A 27448-nucleotide genomic window follows, 5' to 3' on the forward strand; every position below is an offset into this window, starting at 1 on the left:
CACCAGGAGAATAAATCGGACAATGAAGGTATAGTATTAATTTCCCTGGTAGTTGCAGTGATTTCAGTCAAACCAACATGTGAATATTATTAATTACAGACCAACATAGGCAGTGTGCATCTTTACAATGATGATATAATCCTATCTGTGGTTCACAGATTTTTGTCCAACAGCCTATGTATTTGTCCTGGCAGGAATATATTCCCTGTACACTTTCTGAGCCACAGCCATTAATCTCCAGTGATACCAACACTGATTTTCAACATTTCCTGATTAGGGGCCTGAAGGGAAATGAGGAGCAGTATTCATACATGTTTACCATTCACTGTTGTGTTGTGTGCTTGGAAAAAAAACCCATAATAATAAAAGTTCATTTATGAAGACAGCATCTCACTAATAATCATTGGATTTTTCAAGAAAAATAATTTCTTAACCAGGTTCCGTGCCTATTGCCAGATGACTGTTTAAGCTTGGGAGACAGTTTCCTATGTTTCATACCAATTCAAATAGTAACAACTTTTCCACTCAAGGCCTTTGTTATAGGCCATGTTTGACTGTGTTTCTGCAGTGCAGAAATGGCATTCATCTCCTGCAGCTCAGCCACCCATTCCTGTTGAGGTCCTTCACACACTTTAGGGCAGATGGAAGTGCTTCCTGAGAGCCTGGTGCTGTGGAGGAGCAGAGCTTGTGCTTAATCTATACTTCCTGAGAAGTCTTTGGACTTCCAAATGGTCGAATGTAACGCTGGGTTTGGACTGACTTTTGAAGGGAAACACTGTGTAGCAGATATTCAGAGGTAAATCTATTTGCATAGAATCCCTTCTTCAAGGGGAGAGACCAAATGACTCCACTGTCAAAGGAGCCCTTTCCTTTAATCTGCATTTATTTAAAACTGCATTTAGTGGTTAATTTGAGTGCTCACACAAGGTGTCAGAGCTATAGCTCCCCAGGAAGGACGTCTCCCCTTGCCTGGGGAGGAGCAGCAGCCAATGCACTCCATGGCAAGGTGTGCTCTCCCTATATCTCTGGCTCTGGCTTGACGCCAACACTCCTCGTCATGTCCAGTTTGGTGTCTCTGATGAGGTTGCTAATGAAAACATCATTCCAGGATTAAGACTGGGGTTAGCAGGTTAATTGCATTTGTGCCCCTGATTACCAAACTGCAGATTGCACTGGTGGCTTCATCAGCTGCAGGGGGGGCTTGTGTTGGGGCAGGTACCAGGGGCTGGTTGCTGATGGTTGAAATAGGGTAATTGTGGGGGGAAGGAGCTCTGTCATCCAAGAGAGCCAGGAGGAGCTCACCTTCAGGTGGGCTGCAAGACTTTCTTCTTGACCTGGGTGTATAGGGAAGGGTTAGCAGAGGTGAGGGCTATGTGTTTTGTTCTCTCTGGTAAGGTTTTTGTAAGTTTTTATGAAAAAATTAGATAATTCTTTACTGTTTCTGACATTTTAAAAGGTATTTTAGTATTTTGCCATCTGTCTTTCTATCAGAAAAACTAAGCTTTATAAATGTAATGGAAAGGAAAATTCTTTACTGTTTCCATTTTTCTTCCTTCTACTTTCTTTCCTTTTTGTAAAGCTACATATTTTATTGACACTTTTTGATTTATAATAATTCTGTTCGGTTCTCTCTCCTAAGATCTAAAGTTCCCTCTTTCTTCAGCTTTCCTTCTCTTCTTTATTTCTCTGGTAGTGACCTCTTCCCTTATTCTACCTTTTTGTCTCTTCCTAACTCAGGCTTTTCTTATCCTCATACTGCAGACGGATTGACTGACCCATTTTCCTGAGAATCCTGGAGATAAAATTGTAGAAAATCTGCTGTAGATCAAGTCCCAGCAGCTGATTCTTTAGTCAACCTCTTCATTTAACCTTTGTTAAATTTATCAAGCTGTGTTTTAAGGTTAGGTGGGTTGTTTACCTTGACTACTCCTATTAAAAAAATTCAGAACTGGAAAGCTTTAATGTTCAGCAGATTTCTCTCTTAATTTCTAATTGTAATTATGTCTAGTGAAATCTTTATGAAATTGCGCTATACACTGATCATGCTTTGAAAAGTCTACCTCTCTCCCTACTGTTTGGTGCCTGATGTGTTAGTAGCCAGCAGTCTCGCACTCTCTGAGCCTTTGTTTCACAGTGCTAGCCATGCCATGTCCTTTTAGTTTCCTCTAGCAAACAGGCTTTCCACATCTCCTGTCACCCCTTGATCAGCACCACTTACACCCTGGGTTCATCTTTCTTAAAGTTTGTTGCTGGAACTGCACATGGTGCAGTAGGAGAGAGCTCATTGGTGCCTCATACATTTGTTTTAACATTTCCCTTTCGCTGCTGACATGGCTTTACTTGGCCTTCCTATCACTTGTCAGTCTGACTGATATAAGTGAGAGAGTTTGATTCTGTAGCTGTAGTTGTGATGTTTTTCTCTCTGTCTCTTTTTCCTCTTGCTGCAACGTGTGAACTTTCATGTAATGCCTTGAACTGCTTTTGTTTCAAAGTTGACTCTCCTGAGTTGTTGGAACAACATTGTAATAGCCACCTAGATATTGTTTAGTTAAAAACATTGTACAAACTCATGTATTTTTTTCTTCAGTGCCTTTCTTGATACTCTTGCATTAATATTATTAAATATTGAGCTGCCTGAAAGGTGGGTGGAAACCAGATGTTTCTTTTGGGCAATCTTAAAGTCAGAAGAGAAAGTTGTGACAAGATGCCTTGGCACCAGAGGAAAGAGTACATAGCAGAGTGAAGAGCAGGTGTTTTCAAATGGTCATTAGCAAAATCCTGTAGTTTGAGAAGCTAGAGAGGATCCAGAGTGGAAAGATTAGGTAAAGCTAGTGAAAAGTGCATGTAAAGTAGTTTTGCATACATGTTTATAACTGCAAAGTCTTGTTAATTGGATTGAAATAGATTAGGATTTTCTGAGCGTATCATACAGATGAAATTCAAATTCCCCAAGAGAAAAACTTTGGCATGTGCAAAGCTACAGGGAAAAAGAGAAGATAGGGTTAATGTGAGGAGGGAGAGGTGACTTAAGGAGAAAGGAATGAGAGGAAAGAGGTTGGGCAATAGAAGAAAAAGAGTGTAAGGAAAAGGGGAATAAGACAGTGATAAATAGAGCCAAGCTAGAGTCTTGGAAAGGACAAGACAATGAAGAGAAAGATAGTAGCCACACTGTAGCAAAATAAGAGCCTAAAAAAATCCCCCGAAATGTCTGGCATAAGAATATCAGTACAACAAGTCAAAAAATTCTCTCCCCTCTGACTAACTCCTTGTTTGTTTGTGTTTTCCTGGTGAAGCAGGCTTTCCAGGGACAAAAAAATTAAGTTAGGATAGACTTCAAACCACAAATTCTCTCTTCTATTTTCATTGAATAATTTATAACCAGAGATTAATTTTGTCCAGAATAATATGTTTTTTCTGTAGCTTGCAATCATTGCTCTGCAAAGTGCAGGAGATATCATGGGAGATGAGCGGGACTTGTCTAGCAAGTCCCAGAATAATGAATTTTAAAATAGAACCCTGCTGTTTTATGAGAGAGGGGAGAAAAAAAAAAGATAAAACAGTCGACTGAAATATAGTTAAATTGTGCTACTCAGGCAATTTCCTGCTCCCTCTGAAATGAAGGGCAGATGTACTACAAACCATAGTGATGATAGCCATCTCTTTGGTAATAAAATTGCTTTAGAATTATATGTTTTTCAAAGTAATTATCCTCAATAAAATGTCACTGTCACTGGACAGCTGTAGTCTGAAACCTCTTTCAGAAAGACATTTTAACATCCTTCTCTGTTAATGACTGAGCTGTACTTAACAGAGCTACATCTCTCGTGTTATTTAGGCTTGGAGGGTCAGAAGAGACAGGAATAATTGGCAGGTGTCTCTGATCCGTTGAACATCTCATCTAGAGTGGAGGGAAGAGTATGAGCAGCTTTTTAAAAAAAAAAAAAAAATTCTTGGTCTCCTGTCCAGAACAGAATAGAAAGGGCTGCCCCTGATCAACTTTTAAGTTTTGGTCCTGTTCCCACTGGGATCAGTGTCTTTCACTGATCCTCCTTTGCAATCTTTTTGAAATAAGTTTAATCAACTGATGTCACTTGACTCTATTTTTTTTTTTTCAAATTTACTTAATAGAAATTGTATACTCAGTGCAACAGTAATGAGAAACCTTGTATCTTTTCTCATTTTCTTGACAGAAGGCTCACTCTGTGGGAGAAGAAATGGCCAATCCTTTTGCAATAAATGCTAGATGCATGGACTCTCTGGCTTTAAAATATCTGGGATTCTTGGGAGAGCTTGCAATGAGCATATGTCTTATGTGTCATAATGCTGTCCAGTACTCTAAGTCACCAGCTGTTAATTTAACATTGCAGTTGTAGCTGAGTCTGTTTTTATTAACTTTGCTGTCCCAGTTGTGTATTTATTAAGTTTGTGTCTCCTGTTCTCCAGCTGGGGATCAGATAAGCTCTTGAGAGCAAATCAGATTGTTTTCCATCCAAAATGAGCTTTAATAAAAGCAAATATAAGTCTTTATATAATAATTGTGAGAACATGGCTATCTGAGAAAGTGTCTTGTTTCTAGGGTTAAAGGCTCCACCTATTGGTTGACTAAAGTGAGAGAAATGTAACATTTTCACATAGAAAACTGCTGTCCCTACTGAACATCCTGTGTCTTGCCACATCTTTACGAAATTGCTGGCTTCAGTGCAGAATTTTGCGTGATGTCCAGAATAAAATGAGCTCAGTGACTTATTTCTGAGGGCTGTGCACATGCAACATCCAAAATGATGCACTGCTGAGACACTATGAAGGGAAGTCCTTTCCTAAGACAGGAATCTTTTGGATTTTGCAAGGGAAGTCTTTCTTATCCTGGAAATGATTGTTTTTCTTTGCATAAAAATTAGCAGTCAGTGGAACTGACTAACCCAACTACAGTTGCATGGTAACTTCCAGGCATTTGTCACCTTCAGATTTAAACAAGTCAGAAACAGATGTATTGATGTGGCCAGCTTCATAATGAAAACCTTATTCCTCAGTATTGGCTCACGCAGTCTCAGCAGTTCAGGCAAAATGGCGTTTTGAAGGTCTTCAGAGTTGTTCCTGGGAATGCAATGGGAGGATGGACAGGGGAGAGGATGTCCAAGTGGGGCTTGGGGATGGCAAGGGGAAGGACAGACATTGGGAAGTATCAGGGGTATTTTAGAGACAGCAGGAGGCTCTGAGGGCATCGTGGGCATGACCAGGAGCTCTCGCTCTGCACCTTTCATTGCCCACCGTCTCTAAGTTACTTCACTCTAAGAGTTCGTGCCACTTCCCTCATTTCCTCTGACAACTCCTCTGTTCAAATAATTGGCTATGCTGGTGAATGCTTGCTGTAATGCAGTCCTACTGTTCTTGCCCATTCATCAGTCATCAGTAACTTGAAAGCACATCCGTGTAGCACAGAGCACTGAAAAACAGCTTGTTGAAGCCAACAAAATGCTTGGACAAGAAAAAGTTGTGTATACAGTTTATTACACATGTATACACACTTATGTCTCTTGGTATCCCACTCTGAGTTATGCTCATGTCTCCGCAGAGGAGGCAGAAGGATTTCCTCTGAATGTCATCATCCTGACGACTACAGTCCCGCTGGCACCAGTGTGTCTCTTGCTCCGTCCTGCTCCATGCACGCTCATTCCTATCAGAAGGCAGCTAGATCACTGTGGAAAAAAAATACCTGGGCAGGTTTCTTCCTCTTGGACAGGGAGTACTTCTTATGCCAGCAGCTTCGAGTGCCTCCCTGATGTTCAGGTCAGAGCACATAATTTCAGGTGCTTCAGTTCCTTATACAGCCAATGAAGCACTTTCAAAGAGCAATTTAGACAACCCGAGTTATGTGTCCAATGAAGATACTTTTTAGTTTCCAATGGATTTCAACAAATTGGATGATAGTATAGAAATACATAAACATGGAGGCAACAAAAGAATATAATGAATGGGGGGAAATTAATAGGAGAACAGCTGTATTGATGTCAGATTGACATATTTTTTTGTAGTATTCATAGCGTTAGTACCTCGATCTTATATACACTTATTAATTAAATCTCACAGCATTCCCGGGAAGAATTATTTCCCTTATGGAATGGAAATTGGAGTATGGTGAGGTGTGAAGCTTTCTCGTGTGAAGCATGAGAAAGAGGTCCATGAATAGAACATGGATCTCTTGTGTCTTGGTCCAGACTGGTCAATGTAAGATTAATGGGCAAATGATAACACAAGAAAAAGGAAAATAATTTTTTTTTCTGTTATTACTCTTTCATTAGTCATCTTTCTTTTTTTTTTTTCTTCCTAAAGAGGGGCTAACTGATCACAAAATAAGTTGTGGTTATAAAAGGAACACTGCAACTTACTACACGATTCCAGCAATATCAAAACACCTTAATGTGTGGGAAATGTGCTGCAATTTTAATGAATTCCTATACTGCTGTAGTATTGCTCATGGTTGGCCGTTCACCTGGGATATGGAAAGCTGCAGATCATTTCCTTAGCATGAATAAGCTAGAATAGGGACTCAGTCATTCGGGTTTTCATGACTGATTTGGAGTACCTGAACCAGGGAGCTCTCCTCTGCCTTTGCAAGCATTGTGGTGACTAGTGCTGCTCAGAGGAAAGACATAGAGTTACTTTGGTAATTACCTCTTTTGTTAGGATTCACATTCCATCCCGCAGCCATACACCAGCCCTGAACTGTGAATGCAGTCATTCCTGTGCTGTTGTTAATGATTCTTCTTGCTCAGGTGTCCAAAAAGGTGTTTTAACAGAAGTTCCTTCCTCTCCCTGCTGGCTAGTTTGATCAATCTGTGGTCTCTGCTTGCTGCTGGACTTCAGGTCACGTGCAACAGGTTCTTCTATGGTTAATGTTGGCTGAGATGTAAACTCTATGCCTGGATATGGCAAACTCAAAACAGTGGGGTTAGCCATTGTGATGCATTGCTGAAGCATGTAGAGCATATCCCAACATGCACATGTTTGTGCACATAACTGACAGTGACCCCTCGCGTTGGTCTCTCTGTGCTGACTGGATCATGACACTCTAATTCCGTATGCTGCAGTAACTGCCCCACGGTTCGACAATATCAAGCAAAGCACTCTTTCAGTGTGAAAAGACAAGACAGGATATCCCAGACTCTAATAATTCTGAAAACATCAAGCAGTGTGGAGTTAATACTTCTCGGGGCCTTGCCATGGGAATTTTCTGGCTGTGGCCCAGACTACAGATAATTAGTTATGTCAGTGAAAGGCTCTGGTGGCCTGTTTTCTTCAGAAAAAAGTGACATCATCCATGGAGCTCTCTGGCAATAAAGCAGAACAAAGCTGTGTGGGCAGGAAATAACAGACAGATGTCTTCTAGCGCTCATTTGATCTGTTTCGAAGCTTGCTGTAAGAAATAATACATTGCTCAGTACTGCTTCTCCTCAGCTCTGCAATCTTTAGCGTGGACTTTTTTAAACATAAGAGGCCAAATTAATCTCTGATGTAATTCTTTTGGAGCCACTTCAGAGCATTTGTGCAGTGGATGAGCTGGTCTATCATGTGCCTCTCCTCCAGTATTGATTTTAGGAGGACTTTCTGTATTATCACGGTAAGATAAAGCACAACAAAATGAAATACACTGTATAGCTCCAAAGGCTTCATACAAGGCAAGAAAGTTCTGCATGGTGTGGAGAAGACAGGACAATTCTGTTTCATATCCCCAGGCCTGAGGGATCACTTGCATTTCTGGATATATTTCGCTAAACTTTTGTACAAAAGCAACGATGGTCACTTTTTGTCACTGAAGTAATCTCTTTACCTCCAAAGTTAATGACGTACACAGACCCGAGTCCAGAAATGTTAAAAGAAACTTGTGCGAGTGAATTCCACAGTTTCAAGTATTAGGAAATCAAGCTAAGATGAAAGGCAAGAAAAAGACTTTGCTGTACATATAGTCTTCCTTGCAAGAAAAACTATGCATATGTATCATTAGCCAGCAGTTTGCATGTCTAGCATCACTGAGTGATATAAACAAGGCTACTTCAGATATCTGGTACAGGAAAGAAAAATATTTCTTAAGTTTTTAGCAAAAAGGAGCTTTGTATGATGCAATGTGCAGTAGAGCATCTAATCTCCCAGCTTCGAAGCACAGTTTGTACATTGAGTACACCTGACCCGGAAGACAAGTTGCTACCCAGTCCTTGTAGCAGTATGAAGGGATAGCTTGAGGAATCAGGCATTTAACAAAAGCGTCATTCTGGTAGGCAGGGGTAATTTTTATTACTTTCTCTATTTATATTTATAGTATCATGACACAAAATGAAGAAAGGGCACTTTCCTTTTAATCATTTGAATTTCCTCCTAAGGTAAGAAAAGAAGGGAAATTACTGAGTTTAAATGTAGATTAGCGTTAAGAAAGTTTTGCAGATAGTTTTTCAAGAATACCTGCTTGAAGATGCTTTCTTCATTAATGTAAAATAAACGGACACAGGGTAGTCACTCTCTGAGGTCTCTAATGGGGATTATCAGAGATAAAACTATTCCTGCACTGGCAGCAACACAGCATGAGCTTGTCCTGGATAGTGCAGAAAGCAGTGTGAGAACATCCTCCTGATTTCCCTCAAAAGGATGCCTTGAGTGTGATGTTTGTTAGGTCTAGGTGAAACATTTGTAAAGTTTACTGGAACGCAGGAAATCGGCCGCTGGTAAGATCACGACATTACATGGAGAACCTGTGACCTTATCTAGTTTCTGATGCAGTACAGAGCAGCTGTTGCACTATAAATAACCTGAACTGTGTGAAATGCAAGTAACAACATAAGTAGAAGCAAAGGTTCCTGTCTGTGGTTTGATAGTTATTTCTTGCCATTAATCACTGGCAAGAAAAATAGGGCTTCATAAACATTAAACCTCTATTACTTGTGCTTTCACTTGTGCAGGCATAATAAAGTGTCATGATAACAAGAAAATAAATAGTCAAAAAAAGGAAATATCAGATCTTCCAAATATAGCATAAGTGCATTCCCTGTAAATACTACTACTGCTCCCAAATTTTCAAAACTTCTTTTAATTAATTGAGAGGATTGTCATCATGTTATTGAATATTTAGATTTCTCTGAAGTAGTTAGATGTATTTTTGATGGCTCCAAACATGGAGCTATGAAGGAAATAGTTACTAGTAACTGATTTAAAGAGAGGCATATTGTGAATTTGCAGGAAGGCGACTTACAAACAAAATACAAGAGTTTAGGAGATGTACTGGCAAAACATCTTGAATTGGATTTTACTCTCATCTGACAGTGATTACTTTGACTCTATTCAGCCCATCTTGAATACAACTGAATTTTTTTTCCGATTTACTAGGTGCCTTACATGAAATGAGTTTGATCAGCTCAGTCCCATTTCCCAGGTGACAAATGGGCTGTGGCAAAAATTCCCCGTTTAGTGGGTGCTGAGTTTTGTTCGCAGTCTCACGGGAGAGGCCAAAGACTGTGGGAATGGGGAGAGGGGGCTGTAGTAAATTGGCAGGGCAGGGCACGAGGAGGAAGCACGTTTGAACGCCGGGCTTGTGTAACAGTATTTCCATTGACCAAGAATTTGGTTGCTAGGCTGCCGGTCCCCTTTTACAAGCAGCAGAATCATGCTATTGTTCCCTAAATGGTTTCAGTTTTATGCAGGGACCTCTTTACATCCTTTCTATATCATTTAAATATTTTACTAGGCACGTAGTAAAGCTGAGTTTGGAACTCAGACCCCTGCTTTGCTCAAGCCAGTGAGCAAAAGAAAGCCCTTCTTTTTTATTCTGCCAAAAAGTGAGTATTTCAGGGTAACCCTGCAAAGAGTGGCCTCATGTCAGCCTTCCAGCTGGGTGGCTAACATGCACTCTGGAGGGGAGGGGAGCATTGTCTTGGGGAATTTGTATTTCCCAGGTGGAAATGCAGACACCACATCTTAAGTAAGTGCACTAATCACTAGGTAGTAGAGCGGAAGGAAAGGAGACCAGGCAAAGCTGTGCAGGACAGCAGTGATCCATGGCACTTCAGCCCCTCCATGGACATACTCAAGATCTAAGGCCATCAGCCTTCAGAATTTGTCACCTCCAGTAAGCATAAAACAAGGCTTAGGTACAGTTAAATTTTGCAGTTCCTCTATTAGCAGGGACAGCTAAAGGAGTTAACTGAGTACTGTGTCCAGTTCTACTCCCCACAATTTAAAAAAGATGCAGACAGGCTGGAGAAGGCCCAAAGGAAGGCCATGGTGATCAAAGGGCTGGAGAATGTGCCCCATGAGGAAAGATACATTGAAGGAATTGGGTCTTTTCTCCCTGGAGAAGAGAAGGCTGGGGAGGGGCTCATCACAGTACTCCAGTACTTAAAGGGCAGCTACAAAGATGACGGAGGCTCTTGCTTCACAAGGAGACACGGAGAAGACAAGGGGCAATGGAGTACAAGCCGCAACAGGAGAGGTTTCATCTTGACATAAGAAAGAAATTTTTTACAGTGGGAACAATCATTCACTGGAACAGCCTCCCCATGGACGTGGTTGAGTCCCCATCACTGGAAGTTTTCAAGGACAGGGTGCTAGATGATCTCATTTAGACTTCCTTTCCCATGAAAAGTTGGACCAGATGATCTTTTGAAGTCCCTTCCAACGTGGGCTGTTCTATGGTTCTATGAGTTTGATGGACAGGGAGTCTCTAAACAGGCTTTGCTCCTGGCAAAAATGAGTGTGGAAAAACACCGCTCAACATATCTGGCCTTCTGTGTTTCTTGCCTTGGGGGTATTTCTAAGAGGTAAAAGTGACTTCTTCGTTAATCTGTCTTCATTGCTCCTACTTGTAGAGAATCAGGTACTTAGGAGAGCTGTATTAACAGAAAAATCTGTTTATTTTCAAGAATCCACAATATGAACAGTATAGATAAAAAGTTATCTTGGGGTTTTCCGTAGGACAATTTAAGTGATGAAAAAACAATAAAAGTAAATGTATGTGTTTTCTAAATTCTGTATCTTTAATTTAAAGAACTTTTCTGACTAATTGCAGTCTTCTGGACTTACGCAAATAACTTCCATTGTGTTACAAGCTGTTGCAATATGTGGTCTTCTCATGCCTGAATATTCTCTCACATCAGAACACCAACAAAACAAAACAAAATGACTTAAGAGATGGCTTTCCTGTGCCAAACGCCATGTTTCTTTTACCAAAACAGCTAACAACTTTCCTCTGGGATTTATATACAAGTTTACTTCCAATTTGAAATCTCATCCTTGTGTTTGTCTCCTAGTTTATGATTTATGCTAAACAGCATTGTGCTTTGAGACAGGGGAGGCACCTTCAGTAGATGTCCATCAGTAGAAACAGCTTGCCAGTATGGTTCCCTCTTCTTAGCAAGGACCCCCCACTTTGAGCCTCTTGTACCTCTTCCCAGGCACGTGAGTTGAAGTAGACCAAGTGTTCCTCCACAGGATTATTCTGACTTGTTGTCTGAAAATAGGCTGTATCCTGCAGTTTAATATCACAATAGTTGTTCACTATATGTTGAAAGAAAACATCTCTATGTGAGCTACCCTCTAGTTGTTTCAGTGGAATATTCATCATCTGGAGGAAACAAATCATGAGTTACACAGGCCTGCTGTTTCAGCTCCTTCCCTCTACGTTTATCCTAAGGAGTTTCAGAGAGACTAACTGGAGTTTGCAAATCCTGAGGCTGATGGGAGTTTAGGATGTCACCTGGGCCTCTCTCTGACCTAGGCTAGCTCCACTTCACAATCTTCCTATGCTGGGGATTGTTGCTGACCAAATAAAAAGCAAATTTCTCTTCAGTTTATTATTAGCATGAGGCCCCTTTTTTGGGCCAGTGCTTCCTAGCAACCTGAGGGTCTGTTTGTTAGTTTGCTTTTCACAAACTGTTATCATAAGCCCATGGAAACAGAGTACTTGGTGAATTAGCCGATACCCTTGAAAAGATAACGATAGGAGCGGTGGCCAAGCCCAGAAAAGGCAGAAGGCACCTTGCTACGCTAACGTGATCCAGATCCTGAGTGCCTGCAGAGCATGGGGTGTCCAAGAAGGGGGACGTGAGCAGGGAGCTGCCTGCGCCCTGGGGATGGTGCCACCCAGGCTGGGTACCATCCCCTTGGGCTGTAGCAAGGGGTTTTTAGGGCTGACAACCCTGCCCTGTTCCCTGGAGCTAAGCATGTCACTGCTTCCTTTAAAAGACAAAGCCATGAATAAGGGTTTCCTTCAAAGCTCTGAACTGAACTTGGGTACCTTCTTTCCCTTAGGAAAGCACCTTGCTTAGGGTGCTGGTTCCTCCATTCAGCATCACTCGCTCCCTTTGGCTCTCGGGGGACCCAAACCCACAGCTTCCAGAAACCTTTCTTAGCTGGCAAGCTATAAGCTGTTTCAGGTACTCTCACTCCCTCCTGCTAGAGTTGCTCCATTTTAATCAGTAATGATTAAAGACTAATGAGGCTGGAAGGAAAGTATGCATGACAGTGGACAACTGGACAGGAGCTGGGGCTCTCACTGGCAAGAGCAACGTTCGGTCCCTCACTCAGCTATTACTGTATTAAATAGCCATTGCAGGGACTGGAGTCCAGCTCTTTGCTCTCCCAAGTCACAGTGCTAAATCACCAAGCCCAAGCTGTCTCTGTTTGCTCTGCCTGGTGCTGTCAATGTTTAATTACACCGTCCAGGGATCAACAGCTTCAACAGAAGAGAATGAATTCATCCTCCTCCCCTTCCAAATAGAGCAGGGTCCGAGGTGTGCCTCACCCTGAGGAATGGGGTGTGTGGGGCATGAAGCCTTCTGTGTTTAGGACCAAAACGAATCGTGGTTTCAGCATGCTTGGTTGTGGCCCTTGGTGCGCAGGGTGGAAGGGGGCTGGCCCCCCCATCCTGCTGTTTTCGGTGCCCCATTTGCACAGTGCTCTACCCAAGCACGCCTGTGGCATGGGGCACCCCCTGCAAGGCACACAGCAGGACATTGAATTCCTTCCTTGGGTATGATACAGATATGGCCCAAAAGCTTTCTCTGGTGATAATTATAATGGTGATATTTATAAATACCCTAAAACTCCCATGCTATTCTATTAGATTTTTAAGGCCTTTTTCTTCAGTATAGGAGCATTGGCTTCATGGTAACAAAGACAGCAAGATAACTGTTATTTCCACAGGGATATAAAAAAACGATATATTCTCAAACCTGTCTAAAACTTTCCTAAAATAATATTTTTCCTTTGCTGAGAGTGGCATATTCTCAGGACGTGATGTAGTGAGGTGTAAAGGCTCTCTTGGCACTCCTTGCGACTAACCCACATAATTCACTTGTAGTTTTGACATCCATGAGTGATGCACCTTTCCCACGCTTGTGCTGAAAAAAGATTAATACCATTCCAGTCTGTATTTTGTATCTTGCAGACTTGTGCGCAGCTTTTACTTCAGCTTACAAAATGTACAGTGTAAGCTCCTACAGCTAGCTGTTTATAAATGGGCTAGTTCCCAATTGTGTGGCATGATCTTTGCCTTAAGTTCATTTTTTGTTTCATTTTCATGTTACTTTATTTTATTAAAAAAAAGATTAAAGGGTCTTTGCCATTTTTCTGAAATTATTTCCTTGCTCATTTTAAAATGAGCAGGTGGTTTTGTAGAGCTGTGATGCCTCTGTGGTATTAGGTAAAGATTTAAGATTTGCTACAGGGATAATACAGAATGCCATTATGAAGAATGTGGAAAAGCATGAAGCCTGGTCAGTCCATAAATCCTAAACAGTCATTGCTTACATAGGGGCAAGATCCGTAAGGGGTTTTTCCTAAAATATCTGAACCTTTTCTCAGCCCTTAATTTGCATGCCAAGCTCACACGGGTTGTGTCAGAAGAGCTGTTGAGAGAAAAATTGGTGTCTGTACCCTTCTTCCCCCCACACTTTGGGCTTACGGGAGAGATGGGAAAATGTGGGAGCTCCCTCATGCCCATCAAAAACTTGTACCTTTTACAGCCCCTCCCTGTATAAGCCTTATAAACCTGCCTTGAAGGACAAGCAAGTGCCCTGCCCCCATTTTACAGATGGCTTAACAGATGTTGGCAAGTATCATTAGAAACAGAGCTTGGGATTAAGCGTTTGTCCACAGCATAGCCCTAAAATGCCCCTTCTTCATAGCCAGGTGGCCTTGCAGAGCAGTCTCATCATGCCCAGATGCCTGCTTGTGCTGCCTGAAACTGGGGGCTCCCACCCAGAGCAGGGAGAAGGAGCCAGGACCTGCAATCCCCTCGGCCACAGGAGCACCCCTGCTCCCAGGTGCACCCCTGCTCCCAGGTACACCCCTGCTCCCGCATCAGCAGCTCTCCTCCGCTGCTGGGGGGGTTTGCTTAGCCTCTTAGAGTCTGCCACCAGTTATGCCGGTTATTAGGGGTCTGCAACACTTCTAGGGTTTTGTTTAAAAAAACAAAAGTTAGAAAACTTTAAAAGATACTTGAAGAGAACATTTAGTCACAAAGTCAGGTAGGGAACAATGAGGAAATACTTGATTTGAGGCTGTCTGAGAAATATTAATTCAGCCCACTTGTGCTGCTTGTTCTACTCATGTCCTTACCCCAGTCAGGGAACAGTATGGGCAGTGAGTAAGATGAAGGATATGAAGAGTAATGATGTTCCCTCGCTATAGATGCAACCCAGATAAAAATTCATAGCATCCAAATGTAATGACAGGCAGGAATAGATTATTTAGTGCCTACAAGGATGACATTTGGATTGCGCAGATCATGTTTACTCTGATATCTTCCAAAGTTTTTTATGGTTGCATTGGCAGCCCGGCATTCTTCTAATTTATTTTATTTTTATATATGCAGTCTGTCCATATGAGATGGCCCTATTTTCCCCGTTTTCCCGTGTTGGTTAATAGGTTGGCTTATGGTACTGATTTGCTATGTTACAGGCAAGGGAGGATGTGATCCACATGCTGAAGACAGAGAAAACCAAACCTGAAGTTTTAGAAGCTCATTATGGGTCTGCAGCTCCAGAGAACGTGCTCCGAGTGCTACACAGGGATGCCATACTTGCCCAAGAAAAGTCTATAGGGGAAGATGTCTATGAGAAACCAATTTCAGAGGTAATAACTTGATTTACATCATTACATCTGTGCAGGGGGAATCCTAGCCAGAAGTGAGACGCCATGTATTTGACATGTGTGCAAAACACACAAGAGGATAATACGGCGCTTGTACAAATGACAAGAAATTGAAGAAGAATTGAATATTCTTGTTCACTCAACCACAGGATAAATTGTAAGCAAAATCACTGGGTTTGAACACAAACAATAAAGAGCTTGTATGCTCCTTAGGGCTAGTGCCATTAAGCGAGAACAAAATCTTTGGGTGTTACATTTCTGTTTTTTAAATTCCTTTTAATTATAGGCTCCAACTTCTGCTGCTCACAGCACTGGTAAGCACTCTCTGATTTTCTTGCCATACTAGAGCAATATCATGTGGGTAGTTAGGAAAAGAAGACCTTCAGAGATTGACTTTGACTATATTTATGGGATCATAAATCCATAATCATTTTACGTCACTTAAGCTGTAGGACTGCTAAGTCAGTTCATCCCCTAAAGGAGACTTGTATGACTTGATCCCTTGCTTTAAAATAAATGAATGTAGAATAGACCTGGGAATATCTGAGGCCAGTGTGAACGCCAAAATAAGCAGCCACTGCTCATGTTTATAGTTTCCTAACATCCAGGGCATGGAGAAAGAGCATGCAACGATGTACAATATAATATACTGTAGCACCTGCCCAAATCTTCATAGTTCCTCCTATTAGAAGATTTAATTTTTTCACCAGGAATTATGTCTAACATGGGATAGACATATGTGTGTGTATTCTGTGTATTTATACTGTGTATTCTCATTGAAGCGTCTTCTGGAATTTTGGAGATGATAGTAAATAAGGAAAGCAAACATTAGCTTGCAGGATCATGCGTGAAATACTGTTTAGCAACATTACAAGAGCCTAGCAGGGCTTTTTGGCTAAAGCAGCTGATAATTTGATGGGAACCTCAGTGTAAAACTTCTGTCACATGTAGGTCTACAGGGGTTATGTTGGAGCTAAAATAGGATGATGGCAAAATTTCATAAGTGCAAAAGATCTACTCTCAAAGGCTGAATCCAACCTGTCTCCTTTAAAAAATGCAGTGACTGTTTTACTTTGATTGCTATGGTCAACTTCTAGAGAGCAAATAGCTGTGGTCCTCCTGCTCTGTTATTTCTCTCCATTTGTGGAGGCATCCTGTGAAATAGCAACTGCCTGGTACAGCCAGGGCAGGGGAAGATGCGATTCCCACAAGGCAAGGGCTGGGGGTGGGCAGAGCAGGCTCTGCCAGCTGCTGTACTGGGGCCAGGCAAGCAGAGAAACACCAGGGCTGAGGGCTGCTTTGGTGGGGAGGAGGATGGATTTTGTCATCTGCTCTCAAGGAACAGTGAAAGGAGCAACATGAATAGCTGTTGCGGCTTCGGTGTGTCCTGGCAACTTTTTAGACACCCCTCCCTGGCTTTAGTCTTTCTTTGAGTAATAATTGGCATATTAAATTAATTAAAAAAAAAAACCACAAAACAAAACAGATGACAAAAAAGGTAAAGTGTTGATAATAAAGAAAGAGAATTTCCGTCAAAAAACAGGCTGAGGGGAAAACCCTAAGGCTTATAATGAATTGTATTGGGTAATGTAAAATTGAATCTATGCTGAACCTAATTTTTAGCTCAGCAGTCCTACAGATGTGTTGAAGATGCATAGCTCAAATTTCAGGCTTGATCTTACACCTTGGACTCCACATGTAGGTGTCTAGTCCCCATAGATGTGTGTGAACTCAGGCTCCCAGGGCCTGAGGGCATGTATCCTGCCCTGGCAATTGCTACAGCTTTTCCCATGTGAAATGAGGGAAGTGTGCACAGCATCTCACCACAGGGGAAATTCTGTACTGCAATAATATTATTTGTTACCCTAAAACTAACCAAAGTTCTGTCCTCTGTGTATCTGAGAACTGCAAATGTTTATTGCAAAGACGCCGTTCAAAGAAATCATTACTTTTACAGGACAGTTACTCTTATTTCGAGTCACTGCTTTATGTAAAGCCCAAGACAAAATTATGGGACTTGCATTTACCAAACACAACATTGTTGGTTAATAAATCAGATGAAGTAAGCAAGGAGACCTTTAAAACAGTCTATTCTCCTTTCCTACAATCCAGCTGGACAGACTTGAAGAAAAGCAGAAAGAGACGTATCGGCGCATGCTGGAACAGCTCCTGTTGGCAGAAAAGTGCCATCGCCGCACAGTTTATGAGCTAGAAAATGAGAAACATAAACACACAGATTACATGAACAAGAGCGATGACTTTACCAACCTCTTGGAACAGGAGCGGGAGAGGTGAGTACGTGAGACAGTGCAAAGAGTATCCCCAATGTCCTAGTGCTTGTCAGTTCAGCAGTGACAAGGCCTGGCATTTTCTGTGTTTAAATGACACTAAACTCATGTGTAAACCATTTGTAAATGTCGGTCCACTCATGTTATTAGTAAGTACATTACTGTGCTAGTCTAGAGCTGGAGGAATACCATTGACTGTTCTGGTAGTGTGCGCTTGAATTGAGAAGCGAATTTGTTTTGAATTACTCATGCCCATTTTGGGTTCACCTCCTGGTAGCTTTTGATCAGGTGTTATTTGTGTTGGCTAAGGTTGGGGCTGGCTTGCTCAGCTACGCGCCGCATTTTGTGAAGGACAGGGCACTATTTGTCACAGCAGGAGGGTGGCGTAAGGAAAACCACATCACACATTAGGGTACTGGCACACAAGTGGTAGGGACTTTGCCCTGCCCTTCGCATTTAGGCTTGCAAAGTCACAAACCATTTGCATTATTTTTCATATTTTTGAAGACACATGCCTCAGGCAAGATCTATGTTCCCCTGGAAGGAAATATTTTCACGTTTTATAAAACGTGCCCAGCCTGGGATGGACTGGCTGCAGTGTTTATCTCACAGGCTCATAGGCTCCAGCTTTTTTTTTCTTCAAGTGTTTGTCCTGCTTGTGGGAGTAATTTGTTCTCTGAGTCTCTAAAAAAAGAAAGAGAACCAACCTTAGGTGAAGAATAAGCACTTGGTAACAGCCTCAGTTTTTCAGTATGAAATTTTCATGCTTGTACCAAACTGCTTGAAATCAATCCACAACATTTTATTTCAAAAAAAAAACCAAACAAAACCAAGCTCTGAGAAAATGACTTAAGGCAAGTTCAAAGAAGAAAGGCTTTTGAGGAAACCACAGTCTGGTGGCAGACATTTGCAAAAAGCCAGGAGCTAAATTGTTTAGTGTATTTCCTGAGCTCAGTTCAACGCCAGCTTTGAGTAGGTGGCACATGAGCTACAGTGACCATATTTCCTGGTTTAATAGCTGCTGGTTTTCTGTCTCTCTGTTTTCCTAGGTTGATTGGCAAACTTTAAAGGACCAAAATGCTTCTGCATCTTAGCAATGTGATTCTTTTAGCAGAAAATAAAAAAAATAATGTTGTATTTCCCAGTAAGGAGCAATTTCACATCTGATTCTCATAGATGCCATTTCTTCTCTATGCTGAATATCTGTGTATGTGTGAACATGCAGGCAACTAAAATGCTACAAAAGAAAAAGTGGTATTAAAATACCATTTACATTTGTCTTTACATTTTATATTTGCTTTCATTTGACAATTGTTACCTTCTTATTATTCCATCTCAACACGTGAAGGCCACTACACAGCCTAAGATTATGACCTGCTTTAAAACTACTTCCTTCAATGAATTGATTAAAAAGCTTAGTGTCTCACATTACTACTGCTGAGATATCAAGCACCATCTCTGTGGGCATTTTCTCATACTCTTCCTGCTCTTTTGTGTCTTTTGAACTTCAGTTGTTCCACATTCTACCATTTTTGGAAAAACAGCAATGAAAAAAAGGATAATTTGAGTTTGAACTTCTATTGAAAGCAGATCTTTAAAAGGAACTAAATCTGCCAGCTTTAGTCACCAATGCCTCTGTACTGGTAGCTGCGGGGGAAGAACTGCAGTGCTGAAGCCCTTTTGATTTATGTTGAGTGACACGAGAAACCTGATGTTTGCTATTTAATCCACTTTGTTTGTCTAAGGCACTAATGAGAAAATTCGTTTCAAGTTTAGCAGCGACCAAGCAGAGAGAACATGGCACGTAGCTAAACATAGAAAACCAAGCATGCACGACCCTCCCTCTTCAGGGTCCTCCTCCCAGATCACTTGCAGAGCAGATTAACAAAGTCAGGATGGGCTGAAAACCACTCATTAGTGTATAGTCTTAAATGATCTCAAGTCCTCACCTTTGTTTGCTGGGCGCACATGAAACTGAGGCAGCACCCACATCTTCGTAGGTATTAAAAACTGGAAATAGTATCATTTGAGGGCTATATTCACAGAGAAAGAGAGGGTGATGGGATGACTTCTCAGGAAAGTCCCACAGTGGCAATCAGCAATAGATTTTTGCTGAAAATAAAGAGTTTGAAGTGGAAAGATTAAGTTGCAATAGGTTAAAACATACAAAATCTCCCATACTCGTTCAATCTGTATATCGGAACAGAGAACTGACCTGCCCAAAGGCATTTCTCAGGGTCCCGTGTAGGCATTCTTGTTTTATAAGTACCACTTTATATATAATTTGTTTTACTGTGTTGCTTTGAGGCCTGAGGGTTATTTTATTAAGAGCTGAACAGACTTGTAGTCTCCATGAAAAAGAAAAGGGACACAGAGGTGAACTTTGCCCGTCAGCCACTCTGCTGCACTCGTAGTTATAATGTTAATGAGACAGGGTGAGCTGGAGGAAGAACAGTCCTGTGGGATGGCTATCATCTCACAGCAGTCTGGTACAATGAGAGCAGTGATAATTTCTGTCCTGGATCTAAGTAATTTCAGTAATTTCTTTCCTTACAGTGTTTTACCAACCTTTCCTAACTATTGTTGTCCACACCAACTTTTAGAGGCCACATCTGCCTTAGCTGTCCTGTGAAAATTTGAACAAGATATAATGGGAAATTCTTTAAAAGCAGAAATATGCCTCGGTTCTAATGTATTTCTAGCACTCTCTTAATGTATTTACTTTGGAATATTTTTCTACATACACTTTCATGCATTATCTCTAATCCATCCACAACAACATGACATGAAAGCAAACAGTCCCGATGGGAGACTAATTATTAGGTCAACCTTGCACAGGAAGGAAGTAACAGGAAAACATGGTTTGTCAAGAATAATTACGCATGAAAAGTATAAAAAAGAGAAAATTGTACACAGGAATATTCAAAATGTAGACAGCAAGGAGGAGTAAACGGAGAAAGCTGGACAGCCTGACTGTTGGTCTTGGCTCTGCAACACCAAGTGCAACTAACCTGTAGAAAGGTTGTGGAAAAGGTTGGCATGTTACAGGAAAAGAGTAGTGACAACCATTTGCTGGACAGAAATGAAAGAACTCTGGTACATTTAGTGGAAGGTGCTTCTACAGACATAGTGTCTGAAATGTTTTGCAAATTTCCCTACAGTACGCTATAATCATACTTGAAGATGGGAATATTTTGAAAGTTAGGGATAGTATTTTCTATTTTTACCATTCTATCAAAATTCCCCTTTTCTGCACTTGCTCACCTCAGCTGCTCTTCCTGTAACATCAAGTTCTCCGTGGGCATCTCCTATCCCCAGGAGTGCAAAAGCAGCCATGTTCCTGGAGCCTCCTGACGAGGCTGAGCAATAAGGAGAAGAGCTGGAAGCCCCCGGGCCCCCTCAGAGGCCTTTGGTGGCAGACAGTGGCATGAGGAGTCTCTGGTCTGGCAGATGGAGAATGAGGGGTCTGACTAGAGCTTCACTAACAACGTGGCTTGCAGTGGACACCTGAAGAGCAGGAGACCATGCAGTGGACCTGCAATGATAGAATTAGTCCTCCCGGCACAGGCACCCTCCTGATCTTCAGCCAGGCTTTGGGGAAGGAGGGAGCTGGCGGCGTGAGCTTGGGCACCGAGCTGGCTGCAGCTGAACCAGCTGTTGGCACTCCCCTGCCCGAGCAAACTCTTGTGTAAAGCAGGTTTAACATGAAGTGGTACTTGGTTGTCCTCTGTTCTGGCTAGTCCCAGCCCTCTTGCCTTTAGGGAACTGGGTGGAGGGGGGGAAATCTTTAGGATCAGTTATGAACTGTTTTATTTGATCAGCAGGGCTTTTTCTTCTAGTGGAAAAGGGGAGAGCTCTGTGTAACCTCGGCACTGCTTCGACCTCTCGATCGACCTAGGAGATGATGTTTAAAATCCTGACATTTTTAGAGGTGCTAATCTCTGAACAATTTGTCTTGTACTCTTCTTTTAATCCCGTTTGTTGACAGCACATTTTGCTGCTATTAAAAACGCTGGAAAGCTCCCATTGATTTTAATGGTTCAGAAACAGGCTTGTGGTGAGGACCACTGAGCCAGTCCTGCAGGAGGGATGGCAGAAATAGCCTGAAAGCCTTCAAAAATGGGGGGAGGGGAGAGTTTCTTTCATATGCATGGGACGTGGTTTGCGGAATAGAGGGTGCGATGTGGCAGAAAGGCTTTGTTGGAGCTGGTTAAGGGAGATCTGTGCAACTGCTTTGTGCGTAATTTGATCATTTCCAGCACGATCCCTGAGACTGCTGAGACTCTTTTACCCCACCACACAACGTGTCAGTAAATACACACCCTGTATCTAATGTAAGCATTGTCTGTCTGAAAGCATCGATATTATGTTTAGTCACATTTTATTGTAAGACTTCATAGAAGCAATGAGGATTTCAAATTGGCTCTTGCTTTCCTTGCTGCAGCTTCAAATTATTCTTTACAACCGCAGCGACAGTGTTCCCAGTGCGCTGAAGCATTTCGCATTTTCCTCAAAGGCAAGGCCGAGGATTCAGGCTGTACTTCCTAAGCAGTGCCCTGCTAAATCTGGTTTTAGTTAAACCCCCTTTTTGAAGTACATGGCCATAATTAGATCTGCTTAGAGGAGACAGCAGGACTGTGACCCCAGATCTTTCCTCCACAAAGTTTCCTTTCAGTCTTCATGTAAAATTGTCTCCTCTCTGCCTCCCCCATCACAGCACCCCCAGCAAGGAATGCACTGGCAAGTCCCTCGGAGGTCTGTGATAATACATTCCTCTCAGCTTCGGTCATCCTGGCACCGAGATGCTCTTGGCTGCTCTGCTGGTGATGTAATTCTGGGCCCGCATCACCTGCAAAGGAAACTGATCTGTGAGCAATAAAGCACACAGCCGTCTTGAAACAAAAATGGGAATGTTGATGTTAGCAAGTTTTTAAAATCTTTTTTCCCCCCTTTTTGCATTTCTGCTTTTATTACCAAAGCTCCTCTTCTTCCTTTTCCCACGAGACGGCAGCACCAAGCCTTTCATTGGGAAGTGCTTGTCTTTTTGTTCCCGTTTATTTCATGGACCCAAGCAAGTGTAAAGGCTGGAGTGTGAGACAGCTTGGAGATTTTGTGTGCGTTACCTTTCCAGTTTGCATTTTCTCTTGATTTTTATGGAGATTGTAAAATAAAGAAGCTGGCAGGAAGACAGCCAGGCAGAGTATCCATCAGTCAATTACTTGTTTAGAGAACAATCAAGCCAAAAGTACGAAGTGTTCAGGGCTAATAAATCTCTGTGATTTACCAGTTTAAGGCCAAATTCTGTGGTAAGAATAGCCCCATACAGAGATTGGGGTGAGGTGTATGGTGCAAACGTATAGCACAGATTTTGGCCTGTAACTGTGTAATCTATTGGTGATTCCTTTAAAATCTGGAAAGTAAGTTTCTTTACAGAAAGATTTTTGCTGGATTTTTTCTCTGAGAGTTCATAGCCATATTTGCACTCTGACTTTTTTCTTATGCGGTGATTGTTTCTGTGTCCTGGTTTCCAAATTGTGACACAAAAAGAAGGAAAAGCCAGCCTGATGGGACTGTGGGAATTCACCATTGCCTACAGTAGTTACTCATCTTACCGCACATTACTGGCCGTAGTAAAGCACTGAGTCACTCTGTCTACTTCTCAGTAAGTGCGTCTCTAAACTTTTAATGTCATAATGAGGAAGACAAGGGCAACAGCACAGTTTTCATTCTTTTCTTTTAGGCTGACATACTATCTATATGGTTTGGAAACACTGGCTATTTTCTGTCAATGTAATATATTCACAGGATCACAGATCACAAATTCTGTGGTAGTCTATTAAAAGAAATAAATGAAAAAACCTGGCAATGACAAATACCATTTCTGCACAGTTAAGTAAATCTGAAGGTCATCCATTTTGCAGGTCTTGTCCTGTTTTACAGCTCTAGCTGACTGCAAGGCAGTGACTGCTCAAAGTTTATGTTTTAACTAATGAATCTGGTCCCAAGTTCCAACAAAACGGCTCCAAAGGTAATTTAAAAATGAGAGAACAAACAGATACATCAGACTGTGGAGAAACAATATGAAAGTATTGCGAGTCTTACACAATGTGAGGCTTGCCATGAGCTGGGACTAATCCAAATCCATCTCTTCACACTTGGATAGTCCTCAAAACTGTCCAGTCTTTCAGTCACTTCTGGGATTATATAAAATGGCATCATGTGTTGTTTCAGCTATTCTTCCAAAATTATTTCTAAGTAGGCATCAGCTTCACAGCCCTTGAGAGAGAATTATTATACAAAACTACATGTAGTTCATTATTCCTAGCAAGTTTGCTTGCTAAAATCATCAATTCAAATGCTCACAGGGTCAGATGGGGGGAAAAAATGACTTCATTCAAAATCTACTCACGAACCCAAACTCTGTCCAGGGTGCAATAGGTAACAATTTTAATATTTAAGGGGGCTTTGGCATGTTTCAGAGTTATTATACTACTGAAATAAATATCAATTCACAGCTCTACTGAGGCCATCTTTTTAAGTTGTCATTTTTTTAGGCAAAGAAAACAAGAACTCAGTCAGGGTCATGTAGGGAAAATTGCTTCCTCATTCAGAAAGATTAGAAACAGGTTTCGGTTGAAGTGCCAGGTTGTTTCAATGAATTTCTAAAAAATTTAGACAGATTCCAGCTATTTACAAGTACAAATACATGCTCATAGGCACTCAGACTTGAACACGTTGGATATTTGCTTTATGTTTAAATGGAAGTTTACCTGTGCAGAGATGTACAGACTGATTAGCGAAGTATATGACTTACTAGTTTGATTAATGCCCTACAAATATTCAAGACCTGTTCTGCATGGCCAGATAACTTCCACTAAGTTGTGTGAAGAACCTCAAGATGTCATCTAACTTGGGGGGGTTCTTCTGGCTCAGTGAGCTTACACAGCAGCTTTCCTAACCCTAAACCAATGTAATGCTTTTTTCATTTTCTTGCCCCAAAAGGGTGCCATGTGCATCCCTTCTCCTTCTGGCAGTATCTCCACCAGCAGTGGAGCATACGAATAGTGAGTTTTGTATTTGCATCATTTCAGTTTTCTGTTCCCACTCTTCCCAGTTAAGTCACTTTTATACTTCTTGAGTTCTTTTCACCAAAGGGGCGAAAATCTTCTTGTAGGTCAGTACCTGGGCATTCAAATTCCCACAGACACAGGAATTCACTGGGCCGGGTCTCTCCATCTCCTGAAAAGTGAGGATTTTTCACTTGTTGGCTTGGTGAATGGTGCCAAGATACGGTCCTCTCTATCTGCTGCTTTTATTAAAATGACAAAGATGGAAATGAAATTACTTATTCAAGATGAACAAATGTTTAACTGAAATCCACATGAAACTTTTTATTCACTTGAATAAGAGAGAAAACTAAAGTGTGGGGTTTTTTTCTTTGATAATTGCATATCGAATTTTTGGTTCAGCTCTGGAACTGAAAAATCAATTACTCACACAGCTCTGTTATCCAGTTGCTTATGTTAGGGAATGATTAATAGTAATGTAGCTGACTATGTAATGCCCTAATGAGAAAAGATAAAGAAATGAGCAGAAAATGAGGCTAAATTACAGCAGAGTGACAGCAATGCTTTTCTGATGATAGCAATTATGTCATAGGTGAAAAAGTATCTCTTGGTGACAAATATATATATCACAGGACGAAAGTTCCTGTACAGTTCCTTTTAAAATGTTTATTTTCAAAGGAACTGGAAAGGGATAAACGTATTCTCTTTCATCATTTAAATATCAGGCTTTTCCTAGATGATTTGGTTTAAAATGATGCATAGCTTTCAACATTTTTTCATTTTGCAAATTACTGGCTGGGATACAACGCTGGTTTGCAAAAACAGTAGGGGCAAAACAGCCTCTCTATGCTGGGGAAAGGCAGGGGTGTGGTGTGGAGGATAGAGCATTGCCGCTTGCAGTTGTTGCACAGCTCATGCTTTGTGGGCGCTGCTAATCCTACGATGGAGAAGAGCATGTCCTGGTTTGACTGGCTCATGTCCTCACCTGACAGACCACGTGCTGTTCGTCCAGCTTGCTTTTGGCGATTGTTTTGTGCCCATCATTAGCACACTGAACTCTCTGCACCCAGCTTCTTTGGGTCTTAGGAAATAACTAATCTATAAAAACGCCAACCTGACACTGGATTTTACGAGCACAGAGCTGGCACTGGTGCAATTCCTTTGAAGTCAGTAGAGCTTTTCTTGATTAATGGGATCAATGAGAATCTGTGTAGGAACTCTAAAGATGTTAAAATAATGTGTATGTGTGTGTGTGTACCTGTAGAAGTATACATACATGCATATATAAATGTATTACATGCAGCAGTTTCTTGAGTGGAGTTACAGCTCCTGGATAAGATTTTGCTCTCCAGCAAAATAACTTAAAAATATATTTATTTCCTGTATGATTATATTTTATATACCTTCTATATGCATTTCTGTTTATGATGATAATAATTTATTACTATATTATTTTTACATAATGTTTACAGCCATATAATGCCTTTGTGTTTTGAATTATTTTTGGTCAGCATTGCCTATTGATTCTGCCAAGGAGGCTGTAAGCTTTTCCAAATTGATTTTGCCTCTCTCTGTGTGTGAAGCATCATTTGCACTTACGTCACTATAACATTTTAAAAGAAAATAGTAATTTGTAAGCAAGGATGCTCAGTGGAAGTCAACAGCTGACAACAAAATACCTGATTAGAAAACAGGATGCATAAGCCCTGCAGTTATTCAGAGGGCAACACAGACATGGTAGAAAGAAATTTTAAGGCAAGCAGAGGCAAGAAGAGCACCTTCTAATTCACACTTACTGCATCGGAACTGGCCTGGTTTCTCCTTGCTTGCTCTCCATCTGGTTACATGAGTTTTCTCTGTCCTTTCCTTTCACCATTACCAGCTCAACAGGCTGGTGGACAGGACATCATCTTGGAAAGGGGTAGAGCAAGTTGGAATATTTCAGACTGAGGAGAGGAATAAAAGCAGGTATGCTGGTGCAAGAGGCAGCACCATTGCAAGTCTTCTTTCAAATGGAAGCACCTGTAGCTCCCTGTCCTTGCGCAATGGCTGTGGTCAGCCCCTTGCCATTCTATGGGCAAAGACATGTATTTCATGGGTCCCAAATAACCTCGAGTGGAGAATGATATTCAGCTCAGTCAAGATGATGGGACTTCCAAGTATGTGCAACAGCAAGTTTGTGCAACCAAAATACAGATCTGCCCAAGAATCAGGTGCCTATGAATATTCAGATTTATATGTGTGTTGGTTTTTGTTTGTTTTTTATGTTTCCCTCTTTAAATTCTTCATTAACCGCATTCCAGAAATCTATGTGAGTCTTTTTTTGGATCCTGCTCTAAGCAACTACAAGTAGGAGGTTAAAATAGCAGGCTCAAATCTCAGGAGAGTCTAGACCCGGGGTGAGTGCTGCGGGGTGTACAGTGGAGACAGTCTCTCCTATAATTGTCTCTCAATAGACACAAATCTTCTAATGCAAGCAACAAACCTAAGAATTGCATGAGCTGTAGTAATTAGCTACGTGGTAGTAGAAAAGCTTTGTGTAGGTGTGTGTGTGGGGTGTGTTTGGGGGTTTTTTTCAGGGTTGTGGTGGGTTTTGGTGGTGTTGGTTTTTTCTTTGCCGGGGTGGTAGGGGGACGTGTCCACTTATGCTGCACCTCCAGAACACAGGGGCTAAAAGCACTAGCAAAGGTGGGGTTGTGAGATGGATGTGGTGGGCAGGTGTGTGCTCCTTTGGGTTCAGGGCAAGAGCTGAGGATCCTGGCATGAACATTAACAGAAATACCTTCATAGCCTTTCAGACTGACAGGTGGGACATGGCATATTAGGATGTGGTGTGACAGCCAGGATTACTCAGTGCTGATGTTGTTAAAATCTATCAGTCTCTCCTTAGTTCATAAAAGCAGCTGCTGACTGCCCTTTTACAGCATTTGAAAATTTTGCTGAGGATTCATTATTTGC

At 41.5% G+C, this 27448-nt stretch overlaps 1 protein-coding gene across 5 annotated transcripts in view; it reads left to right on the top strand.

Annotated features, from left to right (window-relative positions):
* Positions 1–27448, top strand: part of FILIP1 (filamin A interacting protein 1) — a 110949-nt gene that overhangs the window by 49500 nt on the left and 34001 nt on the right. For all 5 annotated transcript variants that reach the window (XM_074581349.1, XM_074581352.1, XM_074581351.1 and 2 more), the window contains 2 exons: positions 14944–15117; positions 17248–17426. In XM_074581349.1, the coding sequence (XP_074437450.1) occupies positions 14944–15117; positions 17248–17426 (353 nt within the window). The remainder of the gene's footprint in view (positions 1–14943; positions 15118–17247; positions 17427–27448) is intronic.

The sequence above is a fragment of the Larus michahellis genome, chromosome 3 (assembly GCF_964199755.1).
Source record: "Larus michahellis chromosome 3, bLarMic1.1, whole genome shotgun sequence".
Taxonomy (NCBI): domain Eukaryota; kingdom Metazoa; phylum Chordata; class Aves; order Charadriiformes; family Laridae; genus Larus; species Larus michahellis.